This window comes from Macrobrachium nipponense, chromosome 5, assembly GCF_015104395.2.
Source record: "Macrobrachium nipponense isolate FS-2020 chromosome 5, ASM1510439v2, whole genome shotgun sequence".
Taxonomy (NCBI): Eukaryota; Metazoa; Arthropoda; class Malacostraca; order Decapoda; family Palaemonidae; genus Macrobrachium; species Macrobrachium nipponense.
The window spans coordinates 112,051,417-112,063,768 of NC_061107.1; the positions used below are offsets into that span (position 1 = coordinate 112,051,417).

A 12,352-nucleotide genomic window follows, 5' to 3' on the forward strand; every position below is an offset into this window, starting at 1 on the left:
CTTCATACAAAAATGGCTCAACATCATAGATCATAAAATTAAGACAACAAAAATTAGCTTAAGTCATGTTAAAATCAACTCCTAATAAAAAGGTGCACAAAACTAGATAAAAAAATATATAGTGGCCTACAAACTACAGTAATTTCATATTTTCCTCCAACTCTACAATCCTTACTTGTATAACAAAGCAGAAGTTGCCTCATCTATGGGATAGTTCTTACTCTTTCCTATGATTTTGTAATATATTACATCTGATCAGGCATAGTCCCTCCCATCAATGCTTATACCCTAGTACTTTCTAATCAAGTTCAATATGCTAAAAAAAGGGCAACTTATGGTAAAACTATATTTATTCGTAATAATTCATTATGAAACTGAAGAAATCTACAATGCAAATGTAGTATATGAGAATATCAAAACTATTACCTTCCAGAACCACCCCACTGAGTATCTGGAGTAACAGTGACTTCTCGACAGGAATCCGTCTTCACATTATAGACGTAAAGTTTCAAAGGCCTACCCTCATGAGCCTCTATCAAGGAGAACAGATCTTCACTTTCATGAAGTACAGAATCAGCACCAATGATATAGTCAGTGTGAGACTGAAGCCCTGCTATGTCTGCAGGAGAATTTGGCTCTACTTCCTGAAATAAAAGGTAATAGAGGATCAGCTCAAGAGGAGCCAACTATTATCAAAAGGTCAATCAGATACATTTTACATGAGACAATTAAAATCAAGAATTACCTATCTTCAAGTATACTGTAATTCAAATTTTTTATCATACATATTTCTTTAAAATTTTCATGATGCCTCCACTTACATTTTATGTAAGTATAATAACATAACAGTAGACCCCTGTATTTGCAGGGGATGGGTAACACAATCCCCCTTAAAAACCTAAAATCCTTGAACATTTAGAACCCCTCTAAAAAAGTTTAGAACAGCCTATTTTGATAGTTAAAACACAAAAAAAACCTCTAAAAATACTTATACCCAAGTACTTTAATACTTTTCCCACAAAAAGTGCATTGAGGCACAAAAATATGAAAATACAGTAAATTTTTAATATTTCTCTGTGAAAAATATGACAAATTTTCTAAGACAATTTGTATTTTTCAAAGCTACAAACCTGATGTCTTAACAATAGGATAATTTCTAGTGCCTAGCTGGATCCGGTAAAAAAGTAGATGAAAGCAAGGAATCTTGTGGTATTTGGCAACGCATGGCGTAGTTCGGGGTAAGAGTGTCAAACGCGCAACATCTACGCCAGTCCTTCCTAACTCAGGATGACTTAACAAAAAGAGGGGCGGCTAGAGGCGGGCAGTATAACGTTAAGACCTCAGGTTTGTAGCTATGAAAACAAATTATCTTAGAAAATTTGTCATTTGTTCAAACGCGAACAAACCTTCGGTCTTAACAATAGGATAGACACATACTTGGAGGGAGGTAAAAGATATCCTAGACCGGCTGGGGGACTACCCGCCAGTCCAGCTCTCAAAAGAAATAGTTCTTAGAGAGGGACTGAAGCCTGTTCAGAAGCTAGATACACTAAAATCTAACCACTCAGAACCTGAGTGACGTATATTGATATGTATATGGGATAACCATTGAATAAGGAACCAAAGAAAAAACTGTGACTGTCCAAAAAACAAACCAGGCCACTAGGGTTTGTAGTACTCCTGACTCGTCCTTGCCCAGGAGCGGAGCCTATGCTACTAAATAGTGGGTAAGATATTGAATACTGCATGACCCCACTACCAGTATGACTACCTCACTCACCTGTATCAGACCAGTCCAGCAAATGATGTGTCAATTCCTTAAACCGCCCAAAGGAAGAAGGAGAGGTACAAGAGAAAGAAGGAGGCCAGCCAACTCACTCATTCTTTCATCCACACAATCATCTTAGGTAAGATACAAAGGTGCCCCGTTAAGGGCAACTATGAGTTACACAACGTGTTGGGCAGCCACCACAGGACCCAGGGAAAATGTGTCCATAGATCTGTGGGCAACATCCTTAAGATAGAAAGAGGTGAACATGGACTGGTGTAACCAAGTACCAGCGCTCAGCACTCTATGTACAGCCAAGTTCTTTTTGAAAGCCAAAGAGGGACCAATACCCCTAATGTCATGTGCTCTAGCCTGCACAGACATGGCGATGGAATCATCAAGAGTCAAGTATGCCTGTCTGATGGCTTCCCGTATCCAAAAAGAGATAGTATTCTTAGACACCTCTTTCTTCGTACGGCCTGTACTGACAAAAATTCTGCGGCAGCCTGATCTAAGGTGCCGAGTCCTTTTAAGAGCATCACCCCCCACAAAGTCAGTCAGTGAGGGAATGGAGAACGAAGCGAACCTGTCATTATGCATCGAGGGATTTTGGGTCTTGGCCACGAACTCCGGAACAAATTTGAAGGACACTGACTTCCAACCCCTGGTGTGCTTCACTTCATAACTCAGACCGTGGAGCTCTCCTACCATTTTGGAAGATGCCAAAGCCAAAAGGAAAACTGTCTTAAGTGTCAGGTTCCTATCAGATGAGCGGCGCAAGGGCTCATATGGGCTCTTAGTCAAGCTCTTAAGCACCAAGGAAACATCCCACGTTGGGGCTTGAGCTCTCTAGGAGAAGACGACTGCTCAAACCCCTTAACTAGCAGGGAAAGTTCCCAGGAAGAGGAGACGTCGATGCCCTTCAGGCGTAACACCAAACTCAGGGCCGCCCTGTAGCCTCTAATAGCAGACACAGACAAACTTTTCTCGTCTCTGAGGAAGGTTAAAAAGTCTGCTATTCACTGAATAGAGGTCGTGAGTGGAGAAAAACCCTGCTTACGACACCAATCACAGTAGATCGCCTATTAGCCTTGGTAAACTGCGGAGGTTGACTTCCTAACGTCTCTGAAAAGGACTCTGATTTAGACACGGCTTGGTGCACCAGACGGTCCTTGGTGTCAGCCCGACGTCAGTCTATCGCATTGTCGAATTCGGTCCGTGGAAACAAAAATTGCGATTCTAACAGGTCACCATTCCTCAAGGCCAGCAAAGACTCGGTGTCGAGCGACCTCTCCATCCTAAACAAAGCCGCATCCCTCCTAACCAGAGGAAGATTAGCCCATAAATTGGCACCGAGGTGAGCCAAATAAGAAAACGCCTTGCCCCCGGATTGCAAAAGATTGGCAAGCGAGGTGGCACTCACCAACCCATCAGGGGACCTGTCAGAAGCTATCTTGGCAATCACCACAGACCAGAGGTCCAGCCAAGAAACCGTCTGCAACATGGAGGCCGCCGTAGATTCCAAGGCTAAGGCGTCTTGCGGAGATAAGGACGGAGCCACTGACCTCACCTGTTCCAAAGTCAAACCCGCTTCAGGCGAATGACGTCTGGGTTAAGGTGGCATGACAACAAAAATGCAGAGCTTGTAGCATAGTACTTCCTATGTCTTGTGAGAGGTGGGGGTAGGAGTTTGGTAGAGCCTCTAGAGCAAAGTGAACCGTCCCGGTCAGAAACAGAGGCATTAACCTTCTGCAAGACTGACTGAACGTGCCCTGACAACGGCAGGTGGAGAGATGATTTGGGGTCCTGAGCAGCTCCTACCAAGGCTTTCAAGCAAGAAGGAGTGTAAGACGACTGATCCTGAGTCCTACTTTCCAAATTGTTGAACACACGAATGAGATCAACAACCTTCGAAAAGGAAGACAGAAACTCCTGCGTGTCCCCTTCTTCCTGGTCTGGCACCGGCAACTGACGACGAGAAGGATGTGTGGGCTAATCTTCACCAAAATTCACAGAAGGGTTAGTAGGCAAACAGTCTGAAATCTCTACTAGCCTATCTGGGCTGGGACCAAGCGTCAGCCTTCGAGACGGACCCACTGTAACATTAGGCACATCACTTACCTCAACAGGTGACTCCAGACGACCATGAACAGACACGGGCGTGGATGCTGTACGTACGTGAGATGGGGGGAAACTTGAGCACTCGAGATTGATGCGATATGCAAGGACGGGGTGGGGGGATAGGGTGGTTGCACGTACGAGATTAGGCGGCGAAGCAACCCCTGCAGAACACACATCACTAACACTGCCCGAAAGCACAGCACTCTCAGGAACACGTCCATGCTGTTCCTCCCTCGGCGGCGAAGGAAGGGCAAGGTCCTTAGCCTTCCAATGCCTAATACGGCCACAAGGCGTAGAGGGGGAAGAGGGAGAGGGAGACAGCACCAGCTTCTTATGCACACTCTTCTCAGAAGGCGGGGAAGAAGCAATGCGTTTCCTACCAGTCCTCCCAACCGAAAAGGCAGCCAACTTCACATCTAAAACAGAGTCCAGCCTCTGAAGCACCGCCTGGCATATGAGCGCGGACTGATGTGCCAGAGAAGGCTCCGAAGACAAGGAAGGGAGATGTTTAGAACTGGACGGCAGAGATGACGTCATGGTTAAGAGAGGCGGCTCGGAGGAGGCGACTGGAAGATACATCATCGATAAGAGTGATGTCACAAGTGGTGGTGACGTCACGACCTCCCCTCTGAGCGAGGGGGAAAGAGACGCCACTGGCGGAGGAAAACACAAAGATGGGCCCCGTGACGACAACAACAGGGCTGATGCCGCAGCATCACTCCGAGACAAGGCGGCGGCAGACACCAGCGGAGCAATACAAGATGGCCGACTGCTCCCACCCGTGAAGACAAGGCCAGGAGGGGGGGGGGGGGGGGGGGGGGGGGGGGGGGGGGGGGGGATGGCCTGGCTGGACTGGGGAGGGGGGGGGTGCGAGCCTCCTCAAAATGCGCTGGCAAACCCCCCCGCCCCAAAGGACGGGGTACCCCCTAGCCCAAGCGTCTTCCAAATCGCCGCCATTTTGGACGCCTCCGACTCTGGAAGAGGAGAATGATGAAAAAACCTTACCCTTCTCAGGAACCAAAAAAACTCCCAAGGAAGAGGGGGCTACATTACCAATAATACCCTGGCGACCTCCCAAAACTTCCATCAACGAATCAATGGAAGAAAAGGGAGAAGCATGGGGCAACGCTACTATGGGGGTTGGCTACTGTGGAAGACAAAACATCAGGAGTAGGAGTAAAGCCCTCCCAAGAAGGAAGAGTAGAGACTCCGACGTTCCCTCTTACCATAAAAATTCCTCCACTGCTCCAAAGGCCATGCCCGCCATTCCGTACAAGGATTCGTAATCGTACAAAAATTGGAACGACACCTACTGTAAGTGATGTGAGGGTCCATTGCTGACGAAGCCAAGAAACGAGAACACGGGAATCCAGGAATTCCGGGGCACCAACGCTGACGTCAAGAAGGAGCAGCAGCAGCCACAATATAAGGTAAAAACACACACAAACACACTAAAGGAACGAAACGGACAAAAACCGGGAAAAAGGCCGAGAGGAAAAACCCAACTCTCGTCCCTAGGCGGTAAAGAAAGACTGGCATAGATGTTAAGCGTTTGATCACTCTTCACCCGATCTACGCATACATTGCAGATACCACAAGATTCCTTGCTTTCATCTACTTTTTTACCGGATCCAGCTAGGCGCTATAAATTATCCTATTGTTAAGACCGAGGGTTTGTTCGAGTATGAACAAACAGCATACAGGCAGTTTCCAGGTTACAGCAGGCTCAGCTTACAATGTTCCGAGTTTACAATGCTCTTGAAATATATTCATAAAAAATCATTTCCTAGGTTACAAAGCTTATTCCAGACTTAAGACACTGACAACACCGATCCGAAAGAAGAAATATGCTTCTAAAATGGCAGAATGGTAAAATTTCAAGTTTTTTTTTATGAAAAACAAAATAAAAATAGAGGAAACATTGTTTTCAAGACACCCAAAGGATTAAAACTATGGCTTTCTTATGATTTATGACAGTATTTATGATGACGCCAGTCAGAAGATGCTGATCCGAAAGTAAGCAATATGCATCTAAAAAGGCAGATGGTCAATATTTGCAGTTTTCTTTATGAAAAACTCAATAAAACTGCATAGTAAGTTGTTTTCAAAAATTCCAAATGAGTAAAACTAAGGTTTTCTTCTGTTTTTCAGACAACACCAGCCCATGCTGATTCGAATGGAAGAAATATGCATCCAAAATGGTGGAATTGTCAATATCTAGAGTATTTTTTGGTGAAAAACTTGATAAAAATGGATGATATGTTTTCAAGACACCCAAAGAATTAAAAGTAAGATTTTCTTAAGACTGCAACGGTTTTTTGGATGACGCCAACCCAAACACAAGAAATATGGATCCAAAACAACATAATGTTAAAAATGTAGATATTACCTCATGAAAAACTCAATATATGTGAAAGACACATTCTTTTCATGACACTCAACGGAATAAAAGTAAAGTTTTCTTACAATTTTCGATGGTTTTTTGGATGCCAATCTAAACAGAAGAACTAAGATTTACATTTGTAGAGCAATAGTCACTAATTACAGATTTTTAATCTTATTTTCATGACTAAATACATCTTTATGATTCAAATATTAATATTAAGATAACCACAGAAAGGTATCAATACTCTCTCTCTCTCTCTCTCTCTCTCTCTCTCTCTCTCTCTCTCTTCTCCCTTTTTCTCTTCCTTTCCCCTTTTTTTTTTTTTTTTTTTTTCCCTCCCTCTTTCCTCTTCTCCTCTATTTATTTCCGTGCACTGCATATTATCCTTTTATGAGCGTGATTGGAAGTAGCCAATAACAGAGCTGCGTAGCAACCCCCTTTCTCAATGAAACACCGCTATTGCTGGAGGACTGAAAGCAGCCCATAAAAGCTCGCAACCAACCCCTCTTATTCCTTGACAACTATGCTATTGGCTGGAAGGGTGGGATTGTAACCAACACCAGATCTTGTAATAAAGGGCTTAGCTTGCACTAACAGTTGGGGTGAGTAGTATTTTTTTTTCTTTCTCTCTCTGAGATATCTTTTTTTTTTGCTTAAGATGCAGCATCATAATAGAACCACTGTCATAAACCAGAGACTACCTGTATAGCCGAATAATGGGTCTATAAGGTCCATAGAAAAATCTATGAATAAGCAAGTCTGCGAATCACAAGTCTGCAAATAGCGGGGGTCAACTGTATATATTCAAAGTGATCTAACACAAATGCCTGTCATTTACTGAACATAATAAATTTTAAAATCATAATATTCACAAATTAATATTATTGGTTTAACAATTACCTTCTTGAAATTATAGGACTCTACTGAAAACTTATTATGTTGGTTTATATCAACTGTTAGACTATGGTAAGAATGAGTAAACTTTCTTTTTTCACAAGACATTTTGGTTTTCAATCATTATTTATCAATAGTAAAGTACATCATATCCTCACCAGTATATGCCAAACATTTTCATTTGCTCCTTCAAAAGAGCAAAATCGGATGGAAACTCCGAGTAACCCTTGGCCACCCCAGAGGTTGGATGGGGTGATGTTAACAGTTCGGATCGTCTGAGTCTTACTACTGTACACAGTCATCTTGAGTTCTTTTTCAATGTTACTCTTCAATAGTTCCTTTAATGTGTCATTATCCTGATCCTGAAAATGAAACAATTACTTTAAATATAAATAAAGTATTTTCATAGAGATAATCAAAATAAGAAATATATGTAATAAACCTTATATGCAGAACCAAGAAGCAATCTCTACAAATTTTAGCACTTTTCACTATCCGTAGGACTCAAAGACATCACTGCACATTAAGTGGGGACTAGCTACTTTGGGGTATAAAAAAAAATCCAAATTTAAAAAAAAATCTAAGTCCTTTTGGGGCCACAAAGGGCACCAAGGTTGTAAGGTGCTGCCAGCCTGCTGCGCAGCAAAAACTGTCCCTATTTACTCAGTCATAAAGCTCATTTTATCCAATAAAAATAAGTGATCACAATATGGAACCAGCTTTTCTTGCAACACTGGTTGTTATATTGATGACTGTAAAAATAAAGGCAGTTGCTCAGGAAATGAAACTCCACTATTTTTGCACAATCATATATTCATAGAAAATCCAATTTGTGCTCTATTTTATTGAAATTTTGGCATTCTGTTGATACTTCTTAGGAAACTGAATGGTCACACCCGGATATTTCCAAATGTAAAAAAAAATTATCAAAAATGCTTTATAATTGAATATTTAATGATGTAACTCGGGCTTGCATTACTGTAACATGGCCATACTATACAGCATTTAGATAATTGAGGAAAACTTTTTATGATGAAGCATTTAGACACTTTCCAGCTATTCACAGAAAAAAAGTTTAACTAAATACTGAGGCTGCTACAACAAAATAGTAAATACTACAACACAATGACATCATGACTGTATGTCACAACTCAGGACATTTAAATTCTTACAAAAATAATAATACCTTGCAGTGTTTATATAGTATGAATTTCCAACCCTTAATCAGCAATAGTTTCTGTTTTATAATTGTTTTACCCCAAAGTGACTAGCGGCCCCCTTTAATTAGTCGAGTAAAGCATCCCTCAAATCATTTGCACTGGATTTGTGGATTCTACAACCTATGCTACTGAATTTGTACTTCAAATTATTAATAATGCAGATGACAAATGAATTTAAGGTAATTCAAACAGAGAAAGATTGACAGAGAAAGATTGACAAATGAATTTAAGGTAATTCAAACAGAGAAAGATTGACAAATGAATTTAAGGTAATTCAAACAGAGAAAGATTGACAAATGAATTTAAGGTAATTCAAACAGAGAAAGATTATTGTTTAGAGGCCGACACCAGCAAAATCACTTGTGTGGACACCTGGCAGTTTGTCACTAATCCAAAGCAAACAGGGCTTTAAACTGGTAAACAGTCTCATTACAGACAAAGCTGAGGTACTTCCTGAAGGAATGAAGGACAGGTACCTGAAAGAATGTGTCCTTCAGAGACAGAAAGCATAATGTTACCCTCTCTGATGGGATCTAATACATAAAGACCATGTTGTTTTCATCTTGAACCAAATCTGTTGGGAAAACAGGGTCGCTTTAAGAGATCTTGGAGGGGAGGGGGATATCTGTTCTTGAAATGATGGTCTTCCCTTTCTTTCATCTCTCTATAGCCCTTTATGCAGAACTTGAAGCTTTATGATCTTGGTTAATGACTGAACTGGAAGAGTGTACTACTACTGTGAAAAATGATATTTCTATAATAAAATAAGGTTTTATATATACTTACCCAGTAATTATGTAACTAAGAGCTTACTACCTACAACAGCCTAACAATTGAAAATTTACGGTAGCACTAGTTCTGGTTACGGTGTGGTTAAAATGCCCCCGCCCACTACTGGGGAGGAGTATATGTAGGTAACAACCTGGCAGAGAGCTTCAATTCGTTTTCTGCTCTAAAGTCCATGCAAGGGGAGGTGGGTGGCTCTGATCCTATAATTACTGGGTAAGTATATACAAAAACTTATTTTATTATAAAAAATATTTTTGTACATGAGACATATCCAGTAATTATATATAGTCGATTACACATTTAACGGGGAGTGGAAATCATGGACAAACTCTATCTCAATACATTACATAGAGTGTAATGAAACTGAAATAAAAAATGCCAACATATGATATTATGCTTGTTGTTTCCTTACCTGGCAAGTGAGCACTGCAGATAATTACTGCCTCTGGCCGGTGCTCCACTTGACCCGTAGAGTATGTGGTTGTCTAGCCCAGAGTCGCCTTTACATAAGTGGGAGCTTTGGAGTCAGGAAGTATAATCGTGTCTCACAAAGCTAAAAAGGTTGCCCTTGCCTTGGGCGAAGACTAGAATCCAATGAAACAAAACAACGGTACACCACACAATAACCATAAAAAATTGTCACAACCCAACCATTAAAAAGGAACTGGTGGGCACTCTAGCCACAAATGTGCATCCAGGCTTCCCAACAAACATCGTACCTTATTCAAAGCAAAAATAAGCAAAGGGAAAGTAGATTCCCTATGCCTCCTCTCCCAACACCATACCAGCCAATGAAATCGGTCCTAAAGTATTATAGTTCTTGGATACAGTTTCTACATTCTTTAGGTAGTGTGAGGCAAATACTGATTTACACTTCCTGAACGTTGCTTGCACAATTTTGTTCAGTGACATGTCATGTCTGAATGTGAGGGACATCGCCACTGCTCTCACTTCATGAGCCTTGACTTTCAAAGAGACCAAATTGTCCTCTTGAATTTTAGCATGGGTTTCTGAAATACATCTCTGGAAAAAAATTATAAAGCATTCTTGAAGAGAGGCCGAGACGGATTCCTGACTCAACACCAAAAGAGATCCAAAGACCCTCTAACCTTTTCTATTCTTTGCAGGTAATATTTTTGGGCCCTGACTGGACACAACCACCTTTTGTCTTCATTAGGTCTGAGAATATCCGTCAAATTCTTAATAGTGAATGCTCGCGGCCACAGATTTGATGGGTCCTCATTCTTTGCCAGAAAACCCAGAGAAGAAACATACTGCGTCTCCTTGTGAAAATCTGACCCTTTTATCTATTGCTCGGATTTCGCTAACCCGCTTTGCTGTGGCTAGGGCCACTAATAACATTGTTTTCCTTGTTAGGTCCCTAAGAGGGGATGACTGGATGGGTAGAAAAGTTGGTCCTAAAATCTACTTCAATACCACATCTAAATTCCTTGAAATGGTATCATATCTTACTTGTTTTGTGACGTCAATAGATTTAATAAGGTTACTTAAATCCTGTTTTGAAGACACATCCAGTCCTCTGTGCTTAAAGACTGAACTAAGCATAGTTCTATAGCCTTTGATTGTAGATGTCGAAAATTTCCTAGATTTTCTCAAGTAAAAAAAGTCAGCAATCTGACTTATAGTGGTTTCAGAAGAGGACACTTTTGTTCTGTTACACCACTTATATTGATATAATTTGTTGGATGAAGGGCGTCTGCATTGGGCGATGGCTTTTGAAGCAGCTTTCAAAAAACCTTTCAATCTGATGAGGCGCTTGACAGTCTGTACCCTGTCAGAGCCAGAGCAGACAACCCTAGATGAAACTTCTGAAAATGGGGTTGTCTGAGAAGACACTGTTTTTGAGGTAATAGCCTGGGGAAGTCGACTGATCTTTGTATCAAGTCTGGGAACCACTCTTTCCCTGGCCAAAAGGGGGACACCAGTCACTATTACATTCTGGTGAGACTAACTTGTTTAAGACCTCCTGGATCATTCCAAATGGTGGAAAAGCATAGACGTCCAGACTCGTCCAATCTAGCAGCATCGCATCTGTCTTCCAAGCAAGAGGGTCCGGGACCGGCAAACAGAATCTTGGAAGCCTGTGGTTCTTTGAAGTCACAAAGAGGTCTACTGAAGGACAACTCCATAGTTTCTAAAGGTCCTTTCATACTCTTTGATCTAAGGTCCACTCTGTTGGGAGGACCTGATTCTTTCGGCTCAATCCATCCACTAAGACATTAATTTTCCCTTGAATGAAGCGAGTCAGCAACGACACCTGATTCTTGTCTGCCCACACCAGCAGTTCTTGAGCCACTTGAAAAAGGGAAAAGGAATGCATTCCCCCTTGTTTCTTGATATACGACAGAGCCGTTGAATTGTCGGAATGTATAGTCACTGTTTTCCCTTGCACTAGTGGAGAAAAAGCTTACAAACCTAGAAACATCACTCTTAATTCCTTTACATTGATGTGTGAACTTCTGAACTCCTCCAGCCAAGTTTCAAATACTTCCTTGTTCCCCATACGAGCTCTCCAACCTAGATTTGAGGCATCGGAATACAAGTCTAGGTCTGGGTTCAACGGAAGAAGAGACTTCCCTTCTTGAAGTCTTTCTTCTGACAACCACCATAGAATATCCTTCTTAGTTTGTGCCGTTATCGGGAACACAAAAGTGTCTTGAGCAGTTTTCTTGCTCCAATTTGCTTTGAGAAAAAATTGAAGTGACCTCATGTGGAGTCTCGCTAGTTTCACAAACTTTTCGACTGAGGCTAGTGTTCCATTGAACCGCTGAGCATTCCTGAAGGGACAGAAAACGTCAGACGCAAAGGAGACAAGCGTTTAATCGTTTTGGGGGAGAGAAAAACTCAAAAATTCTAAGCATCCAGAATCATTCCCAAATATAGAATCCACTGACTGGGAATTATCTGAGATTTCTGTATGTTCATCAAAATTCCTAGTTTCTTTGTAAGGAGCAGCATTGTAGAGAGATCTTTTACTGAGCTCTGAGCAGCCAGTCTTTGAGATAAAAAGAGATGTTCACTCCTAACAGATGAAGTGACTTCGTCAGTGAAGCCAGTAAGTGAGTAAAGACCTGTAGGGCAGTTGACAGGCCAAAGCATAGCGCCCGAAATTGGAGAACCTTTCCTTGAAAAACAAACCGGAGAAACTTTCTG

At 41.7% G+C, this 12,352-nt stretch overlaps 1 protein-coding gene across 1 annotated transcript in view; it reads right to left on the reverse strand.

Annotated features, from left to right (window-relative positions):
• Positions 1–407: 407 nt before the first annotated feature.
• LOC135215599 (Golgi reassembly-stacking protein 2-like) overlaps positions 408–12,352 on the reverse strand; it is a 101,185-nt gene continuing 89,240 nt past the window's right edge. The window contains exons 3-4 of the mRNA XM_064250489.1: positions 7,328–7,531; positions 408–644 (exon numbers count right to left, since the gene is read on the reverse strand). Of these exons, the coding sequence (XP_064106559.1) occupies positions 423–644; positions 7,328–7,531 (426 nt within the window). The 3' untranslated portion in view covers positions 408–422. The remainder of the gene's footprint in view (positions 645–7,327; positions 7,532–12,352) is intronic.